This window comes from Rutidosis leptorrhynchoides, chromosome 2, assembly GCF_046630445.1.
Source record: "Rutidosis leptorrhynchoides isolate AG116_Rl617_1_P2 chromosome 2, CSIRO_AGI_Rlap_v1, whole genome shotgun sequence".
Taxonomy (NCBI): Eukaryota; Viridiplantae; Streptophyta; class Magnoliopsida; order Asterales; family Asteraceae; genus Rutidosis; species Rutidosis leptorrhynchoides.
In genome coordinates this window covers 601,809,658-601,820,521 of record NC_092334.1, presented here as the reverse complement: position 1 = coordinate 601,820,521, position 10,864 = coordinate 601,809,658, and the positions used below count along the sequence as shown (strand labels likewise).

Sequence of the window (10,864 nt, the reverse complement as noted above, 5' to 3'; positions counted from 1 at the left end):
CATAAACCCTAAACCAACCCTAAACCCTAAACCAACTCTAAACCAACCCTAAATTCTAAACCAACCCTAAATCCTAAACCCTAAACTCTAAACCTTATATCCAGGTTTAGGAATTAGGGTTTAGGAATTAGGGTTTAGAAATTTGGGTTTAGAAATTAGGGTTTAGCAATTAGGGTTTAGAAATTAGGGTTTAAAAATTGGGGTTTAGAAATTAGCGTTTAGGGTTTAGATTTATTTTTTAACACGAACGATTTAGAGTTTATGGACTAAACCCATAAACCCTAAACTTTAAATCGAGTTAAGTTTAAACAATTTTTTTTAAAGAAAAAATAACTTTGAAAAGAAAAAAATTCTTAAAAAAAAAAATAAAAATCTTGCAAATTTTTTTTTTTTTTTGAATTTTTTCTTTCAATCACATGTGATTGTCGTGCTCTAATTGGTCCCTTAAATTCAAGCAAATTGTTGAATCCTAGAAATTACAACTAAAATGATTTAAATTTAATTCACATACTCTGTCGTTTCCTATTGTGGAAGAATTTGGTGGTGAAAAAATAGCTAATATCAGGATCGACCCACTACCTTGTTTTGATAGATGTTTGACAACCGGGTTCGATTGATATACAAGATGAAGATTATTAATGTTGATGTTGTGACTTTAAATCAACCGAAATTTATAATAAAAGATGGTACCTTAGGTAACTTGTATCCAGATTGTTCCTTTAAAGTAGTTAAAGAAAAACCGAAAAAACGCTTCACTTCCTGGCTGATGAAAGAGCACCGTCTTCTCTTATTCCTGAAAACATCTTCAGAGTAGTTATTACAAAAAGACTAGCATCTTTAACAGGAAAAGCAAGCAAATACCTCCCCTTTGGTTTGGTGGCCTCCTGATAAGAGTGAAAGCAGAATCAGAATCAGACTCTTGGACGTGGGATCTTGCCTAAATCAAGGGAAGGGCTCATTTAAAGCGTTGGAAGAAGAAGTTTACGCTAGAATATTAACTGTAAGGGACCTACAAACCCAAGCACAGGCCATAGACTTTCTCAGGCAGCGTATATTGACTTCTTCCTTTGCCATCACTTTCCCTATCAGACTTCGAGCCACTTCATCTATGGCATATGAAAATAAATAAGAAAGGAGGGCTGGCGAGGCCAGGAACTTCTCCGAAGCCATTCTGTCTTAAGTCAACCAGTTCCTATAAGGCCGGATCAAGAAAATGAGGTACTACTAAACAACTTTAAGCAATCCTACAAAACATTATAATTTAATTACAAGTTGTTCCGATTTGATTTCACAAAATTTTATATAAAAACGAAGAAGAGAAGACAACATGCCACAATCGAGGTTTGTAATTTTGGGGTAGAGTTTGTAATATTAGGGAAAAATAAATTGAGTAAGTTTTCGATTCAGATGAATAAGATGGGTAAAAAGACGATTTTACTTTCACATGCTTTAACGGACAAGTGACTCGAAAAGGTAACATAAGTTACACAAATTGAAAATAAAGGTAATATGAGTTTTAGTGATGCGAGAAAATGACTCTATACTTCAATTTGAAACAACAAAGGACTATGATTTCAAAAAACGTAAAATTGAAGTAATATTGTCCAACTTTCTATCGGCCATTATTCATTTTTCGTTAAATTAAATGCTCATATGTGCTTGGTATGTGAGGGACAAAATTATACGAGGTGATCCCTAAACCTTGCCCTCATCATCTTTCCTCTTTTACCTTCTTAGGCTTAAAATATAATTTGATAAAATCTTCAAATTATCAAATCCAATTTATCCAATCCAATCGAAATTTTAATCAAGCAAATACAATATATACTTTAAAGAAATAAAAACCGAAAACATAAAACCTTTCACCAATTCATACAATTCAATAATACTAGTAATAATGTATATATATAAGTTAAACTCAAATATATGATATAAACCACACTTTCAAAAAATCAAGGAAAAAGAATTACATATGTGTTTATATAAACAATTCCAACACATCAATCTTTCATATGAAGATTTGGAAACATGATCTTAGCGTTGTTCCGAGTTTTTAACCAAATGCATGTACATAGAAAACATATTGACCAGACTGTGTCTTTTGAAAAGTATATCCCTAACAAAAGTATTTCCTCCTCCTAATTTTTGAATCACTTCGTCAAATTACTTCATCATCATAAGGTCAAATCTTGATCTGACATGGGATAAATCTGAAACTGTTATGATAATAATATAATAAATAATAAATGTATAGATAGTCAATTTTGTACAAAGATTTAGTCAACATTGTATGGCCATTTTTGTGTATAAATATGGGGTGTAAGCAGTGGCGGATCTTGAACTATAGTACCGAGAGGGTGAAATCGCATAAAAATACACACACACATATATATACATATATATATATAGAGAGAGAGAGAAAGTTCATACATGTACCATTAACTAAGACAAAAAGTGCGTAGACGTTAAAGCAAAAAAAAAAAAAAAAAAAAACTACAACTCGGCACGACGACCTTTTAGGTCTTTAAAGTCACTTATGACAGACGCTGAATCAAATCTTTGAGCAATATCTTTTTCTATGTAAACCACCAAGTTAGATGCCAGAAAATCATCAGACATCTTGTTGCGAAGTCGATTTTTAAATATTTTCATCGCTGAAAATCCCCTCTCAGTCGTAGCAGTTGAAACAGGAAGTGTCAAAATGAGTCTGATCAATCGGTCAATCAAATAATACGGCTCACACTTGTTAGTTTCTGCAAGACTTGTGCATAGTTGAGCGATAGTAGAAACATCTTTAAACTTTGGGTTTTCAATCAATTCAATTCTAAAAAGCTCCAAGTGATATCTCAACATATTAATCTCTTGTTCTGTGAAATCTGTTGGATAATATTTCTCAACTAGAAAACAAATCTTATCAATATCAAACAATTACATATCTTTTGTAGGCAGTAATAAAGAGCCAAGAGTTAACAATTCCATGGCTTGCTCATTGAATCTACTGTCGAGCTCCTGCAATTGCTTGTCCACGGTGCAAATAAATAAATCTACACGATAATAATGTTCAACAGTAACCTGATTATCTTGTCGGCGAGGACGATATCGGGTAGACTTATAAAGATCTTTCATATCGGGTATATCTATATGGTGTTTCTATGAGAACAACGTTACCTTTTCAAATAGCGAATCCCAACCATCATTTCTGAATTCATTAAGGCTTCTCTTTGTTGTTGACACAAGACGGATGGCATTAACAATATCTTGAGTTTTCTTTAGAAGAGCTTGAGACAGAATATCAGTCCTTCCCATTATTTCCTTTACTAAGTGCAAAATAAATACAAACTCAAATGATATGAGATACCTGTAAGCCGTATCAGCTTCAACACGTTGAGATGAGTACGATCCATCTTCAATAATACTCTTAAGAACTTCACGGGTGGCATTAAACATGTTAAGCATGTTACAAACAGAATGAAAATTAGAACCCCAACGTGTATCACCAGCTCGTTTTAAAGTCCCAACTTGATGACCTCCCTTACTTGTTTCGATTTCACCTAATTCCAATAAATGTTTAATCTCAATTGACTTAGCTTTTTGTAACTCATCGTGGCGCTTACTAGATGCACAAATGACATTAGTAATGAAAGTCAAATTTGAGAAAAATTGATGAACCGGTATAACTTCTCGTGAAGCAGCAACTAAGGCAAGTTGCAATCTATGTGCAAAACAATGAACATAGTATGCAAAAGGACATTCTTTACGAATAAGCGCTTGTAACCCATTCCACTCCCCTCTCATGTTACTCGCACCATCATAACCTTGGCCACAAATTTTACTTGTATCAAACTCGTAAAGCAAAAGATGTTTCCATAAACATGTCTTAAGGGTTACTGATGTAGTATCGCTAACATGTATAAGATCCAAAAATCGTTCTCTAATCACACCATCATTATCAACAAACCTTAGAACTATAGCCATTTGCTCCTTTTTGGACTTATCTCGTGATTCATCAACCATGACACAAAAGTACGAATCACCCACTTCACTGCGAATATGTTTTCGAACCTTATTTGCAATGATTCCTAAAATTTCTTTTTGGATCGACGCTGCTATATATTGAGAGTTATATGGGGCGTTCTCCAACACAACATTGACAAGTTCATCATTATATGACGCTAAAAGTTCTAACAACTCCAGAAAATTACCTCTATTCTTTGAGTTTCTAGTTTCATCGTGTCCTCGAAAAGCACATGCCTGAAAAGTCAACCAACGAACTATGTCAACTGTAGCTTTTAGCCGTGAACGATTCTGTAAAACTTTCTCTTTGCTTTGTTTCTCTATGATACTGTCAATGTGTGATGCTTGGTTTAGTAGATTCTCACTATAAACAATAGCATCTTTATGGTGTGAACTACAAATATGTTTAAGGAACGCACATCTTTTCCCATCATTCACCTTTTTCCAACTATTAAATCCTTTGACTGTAAACGCATCTCCTCCATTATGCACATTCTGTTTATCTTCGAATAAGTAACATAGAAAGCAATACACGGCATCTTTTGTAGGTGAATACTCTAACCAATTAGAAAAAAATTTAAACCATGAATATTGAAACCTATGAGCTTGTTTCTTTGAACCTTTGCTAGGGTATTCTTGCAAATGAATTTGATATGGGCCCATTTTTAAATAATCTCTTCTAATTTTTTCCCTTTCATTTTTTGGATAGTCCCACATACGTTTTCTCTTTCCAGGATCTCTTTCTAAAGAATTAAGATCCGTTGTCTCAACATTCGGCTCGTGTGTTTCAGTAACTTGGACCTCTGGTTCGTTTCGATTTTGTTTGATATCACTTGTTGAAGCTTTAGCACGTTTACTCTCTTCATTTGTGTTGTTTGTTGTGTCAGGTTTCCTCTTGTAAAACGAAAGAATTTTTTGTTGCATTACAAAAAGCCAATAACACTTGACACTCCTGTTTACAGCAAAATCAAAAAGTGTAAATAAAAGTAAGAACTTTTATAATAAAATTTAACTACATACAATAAAAATAACTCTCTTCACCTAAAGTTTAAGTTCTGTATATACCTACTGTGAACCATAGCCTAATTGTTTAACAAAAATATTGAAATTAATTATTGTATAAATCTAATTAGTAATTACCTAAATAATATACATCAGTAGATGACTATTGAATAACTAGTCATTGATAATCTATATGAGTAAATAATCTAATATAATACAACTATGAATCATCAATCAGACAATCAAGATTAAGATTAAAAGTAAAATAGTTAACAAATCTTATTATAACAAACAATAAAAGAAGAGTTTTGAAAAGAAAAGAAAAAACTTACGGATGGAAATTGATCGGAAATCGATGAAGAGCAGCTTGTGAGATACGCAAGTTGGGTTTTCTTATTTGAGTGATTGTTTTTTTTTCCCTAAATATTTGGAACTTGGAAGGGTTACTTTTAATTTTCTGGAAGGGCAAACATGTAAAATTCATATTATTTAAACCCATATAATATTAAATTTATAGTAATTAGTCAAAAGTTTGGGGGGACATGCACCCTCCCAAGCCTCCCCAATAGTTCGCCTATGGGTGTAAGTAACTCTTTAAGCTTACACATATATACACTTATCAATATATTTCTCACCTATATACTCTCTCCATTTCTTCTTTTAGAATAGAAATTATTTTTCTACTTCTCTTCTTTATTCTTTGTTCATATTTATTAGTAAGAAGCCTTGTTGCTAAGAATAGACTACTAAATGTAGTTATAAACTAATAGATTTATAACACGTTATCAGCACGAAGTGCTCCGTATAGTCAAGGTTTATCTAAGCAAGCACAAGTCACTAATCAAGGTAAGAAATTCTTTAACGATATCTTCTATTATTTATTAGTAAAGTAAATATTATTATCATCATAAGTAAAATTATATTTCTGTAATCTAACTTTTATTAACTTCACTAACATTTATATTTATGTTATTTAAGTTATATATGGTCGGTTATACTGCATGAATTATATTTATGTAATCTAACTTTTATTAACTTCACTAACATTTATATTTATGTTATTTAAGTTATATATGGTCGGTTATACCACCTGAATTATATTTATGTAATCTAACTTTTATTAACTTCACTAACATTTATATTTATGTTATTTAAGTTATATATGGTCGGTTATACCGCCTGAATTATATTTCTGTAATCTAACTCTTAACTTCACTAACATTTATATTTATGTTATCCAACATTTATGATTACTTATGCAATTAATCATTATTTATTTCATGCATACTAATGTTTATTCTTAAAATTTATTATTTATGCATAATATGTTTATTCTCTTAATCTTCGTATTTATACTAAATGTATTTATAGTAATCGAATTTGTACTAATAAAATTCTTTTATTAAAATTATTATTAATGCAACGAGTACATAACAGTCGTTAACGTCAACTAACGACATTACAACGGTCATATATACATAACAGTTGTTAACGTCAACTGACGACGTTACAACGACTATATTTTTCAAATATAAAATAAACATCTCCGTTTTCACATTTTCACAAATCAATCTTCATTTTCTCAGATTACCACTCTCAAAAAGTTTTTTTGTAAAGATGATTCACACAAGGATGATTTTTCCTATTGTATTGGTCATACTAACTATCATCATTGTTGCTAATATACCACGGGGTGAACCTATATTCTATCCTGCTCTTGTGGTTTTATCATTTGTAATCATGCCATTATTCTGTTGTTTGCTACTTATGACTTTAAAATGATTCTAATTTCATTTTATTATTTATCTATGAATAGAAGTTGATTATGATTATGATTTATGTTGATCATCTTTTGATAATAAAAAATGTCGAATTTGAAAAGGCTTAATTTTGGTCCTTTAGAATCAAGTGGGAAAAACTACTTAACATGGGTTATGAATGTAGAAAAACATCTCGAATCAATCGGTATTTTAGAAACCCTGAATGAAAATAACAATTGTTCCGAACAAGAGAAAACAATAGCATGTATTTTTCTTAGCAAACATATTGACGAGTCCTTAGAATCTACATATTATATGATCAAAGATCCAAGTGTATTATGGAAAATACTCAAAGATAGATACGATATTAATTATCAAGAAATAATGGTGATCCATGAAAGAATAAAATTGAAGATGTTAGTAGACGCTCTTATAAGAATTTGGGAGATTCTTATTAATGATCTGGTAACGTGGATCATCAGTCTAGTATTTCTTGAATACATGAACATCTTGTTTAGCTCTACAAATAAGTCCCAAAAGAAAAGAAAATGAGAGTGAATCTGTTGAAAAATCTTGATTAAATAAATCCTGAGCTACCTTGAGACTTGAATGGTTTGAATTTTCTAAGATGCCTAGCTTGTTATGTATCACTCATAAATAAATGGTACTAGACCATAACGCATATGTTTATTAAGTGTTATCTTTTATGTACTTCAGATTGTAACTTGTTTGCAGGTAATATAATTTGATTATCTTGCTGAAATATAACTCATTATTTGCTTATCTTATTTGAAGTTTTAGTATGAATCCTGCTGAAATACAACATCAATTAAATGGTAAAGACCTATGTATTGCAGATAGTGGTAACATACACACTATGATCAAATCTAAGAAATATTTCATTGATTTAAATCAAATGAAGAAATTATAAATACTATATCAGGTATTGCAAACTTGATATAAGGAACGGAAAAGGCAAAAATTCATATTACCAAATGGTACGAATTTTCTTATAAACAATGCTTTGTTTTCTCCCAAATCAAAGAGAAATTTGTTAAAGTTTCTCTGATATATATCATAATGGATATGATTAACAGTCAATGATAACCGGAAATGAAAAATACCTATGTAGCACCGAAAAGCGCATATGATTAAAAGCGCATATGATAAAAAGCGCATATGATGAAAAGCGCAGCGCATATGATTAAAAGCGCATATGATAAAAAGCGCATATGATTAAAAGCACAGTATATGATTAAAAGCGCATATGATAAAAAGAGCATATGATGAAAAGCGCAGCGCATATGATTAAAATCGCATATGATTAAAAGCGCATATGATGAAAAAAGCATATGATAAAAAGCACAGCGCATATGATTAAAAGCGCAGCGCATATGATTAAAAGCTCATATGATAAAAAGTGCATATAATGAAAAGCGCGGCGCATATGATTAAAAGCGCATATGGTGAAAAGGATATATGATGAAAGCGCATATGATGATTAATGAAAAAGCACATATGGTGATTAATGAAAAACACATATGGTGATTAATGAAAAGCACATATGGTGATTAATGAAAAGAATATTGAGAAAGAATCACCAATGTTTCTTGAAAGAATTCAAGGTGATATATGTGGACCGATTCATCCACCATGTGGACCATTTAGATATTTCATGGTCCTAATAGACGCATCTAGTAGATGGTCTCATGCTTGTCTATTATCAAGTCGAAATGTGACATTAGGAAAGTTTCTTGTTTGAATTATTAAACTAATAGCACATTTATCGATTACACCATTAAAAAGGTGAGACTTGATAATGTTGGTGAGTCAACATCTCAAGTATTTTCTGATTATTATATGTCTACAAGAATTGTTGTTGAACATCTAGTTGCTCATGTGTATACAAAAAATTGGTTTAGCTGAATCAATAATTAAATGCATGCAACTAATAGCTAGACCATTGAAAATGAGTACAGAACTCTCAGAATTTATATGGGGACATACAAATTTGCGTACTGCGATATTATTTCACATTAGACAAAGTGCAACTCATAAATATTCTCCCATACAACTTGATTTTGGTCGAGAGCCAAATATATATCACCATTAAAACATTTGATTGTGCAGTGTATGTTCTAGTTGCACAATCACAACGCACTAAAATGGGTCCTCAAAGGAGGATGGGGATATATATATATATATATTGAATATGAAACATCTTCAAGTATAAGATATATTAAACCCATGACGGGTGATGTTTTTACAACACATTATGCTGATTGTCACTTTAATGAAACATTGTTCCATAGATTAGGGGGAGAAATGAAAAATAAAGAAAAAGATGTTTTCTGATGTGAACATATATTAATGTATCTTGATCATCGCACAGAAGAATGCAAAAAGAAAGTTAAAAAAAAATAATGAAATAAAAAAAAAATAAAAATAAAATAAAAATAAAAATAATGCATATATAAGAACTTGCAAATAAATTACCTGATGCATTTACAGATACAAAAAGGAGTGACAAAATTATATATACTAGCAGTAAATGCTTCAGCTAGAATTAAAATTACAAAAGCTGGCAATAATTTGCTACGCCATAAACGTAGGAGACCAATTGGTTCAAATGATAAAAATTCTCGAAAAATAAAATCAGCTGATAATGAGGTAAAAGAAAATGTTCAAGAAGAACCACAAATCAATATTCCTTCTGCAGAGGATATTGATAAATGTAAATACATAAATTGCAATAAATTATGCAATAATATGTAACCGAAATGGAATGACAAAATATTGATGAGAATTTTCATATAATGATATCATAAATAAAGATGATGAGCTGGAACCAAAATCTGTCATTGAATGTCAAAATAGACATGACTATATACGAGCTGAATTGGAATTGCTCAATAAAAGAAAAGTTTTCGGATAAATCATTATCACTTTTAAAGATGTGAAACGTAGGGGACACAAATGAATTTTACCAGAAAAGGAAATCAGAAAAAAATGAAGTTACAAGGTAAAGCTAGACTTGTAACTCAAGACTTCTCTCAAAAGACCAGAAATTGATTACGAGGAAACTTATTCTCCTGTTATGGATGAAATTACTTAATCAATCTGACAGTTTCTAAAAATTTAGAAATGCATCTAATGGATGTTATTACTACTTATTTAAATAAATCACTTGATAGTGATATATACATGAATATACATGAAGGGTTTAAGGTATCAGAAGCATCTAATGCAAAACACAAGGAAATGTATTCCATTGAATCACACAAATTATTATATGGGTTGATACAATAGTATTACCAATTAAGTGATTACTTGATAAGGAAAGGGTATACAAATAACCTTACTTGCCATTGTATTTTCATTAAGAAAATAACATCCGGATATGTGATCATAGCTGTTTATGTTGATAATCTTAATATCATAGGTACAAATAAAGAGATTCATGAAGCCATTCAACTTCTAAAGAAAGAATTTGAAATGAAAGATCTCGGAAAAACCAAGTGTTGCTTTGGTTTACAAATTGAGCATATGCCTAATGGTTTACTTGTACATCAAACAACATATACTGAAAAGATTTTGAAACGTTTCAATATGGACAAGGCAAAACCATTAAGTACTCCTATGGTGGTTAGATCACTCAATGTTGAAGCTGATCCATTTCGTCCATGTGAAGATCATGAAGATATTCTTGGACCAGATGTACCATATCTTAGTGCAATTGGAGCCCTTATGTATCTTACAAATTGTACAAAACCTGACATTTTTTTTTTGCAGTTAATCTGTTGGCAAGGTTTAGCTCTGCTCCTACCAAAAGACACTGGAATGGGATCAAACACATATTTTGATACCTTCGAGGAGGAACTACTGATTTAGGATTATTTTATTCTAACGAATCAAAACAAGATTTGGTTGGTTATGCAGATGCAGGTTATTTATCTGATCCACATAAAGCTAAATCTCAAACTGGATATGTATTCCTAAATGGAGATACTGCAATATCATGGCGTTCTCAAAACAAACACTTGTTGCAACATCATCAAATCATGCTGAAGTGATTGCATTACATGAAG

At 31.1% G+C, this 10,864-nt stretch overlaps 1 protein-coding gene across 1 annotated transcript; it reads right to left on the bottom strand.

Moving 5' to 3' along the window:
- Positions 1-2,493: 2,493 nt before the first annotated feature.
- On the bottom strand, positions 2,494-5,093 carry LOC139889948 (uncharacterized). The gene is made up of 4 exons (XM_071872858.1): positions 5,080-5,093; positions 3,169-4,966; positions 2,933-3,009; positions 2,494-2,824 (listed from the first exon to the last, which is right to left on the bottom strand). The coding sequence occupies exons 1-4, from the start codon at positions 5,091-5,093 to the stop codon at positions 2,494-2,496; spliced, it is 2,220 nt and encodes a 739-aa protein (XP_071728959.1).
- Positions 5,094-10,864: the final 5,771 nt, after the last annotated feature.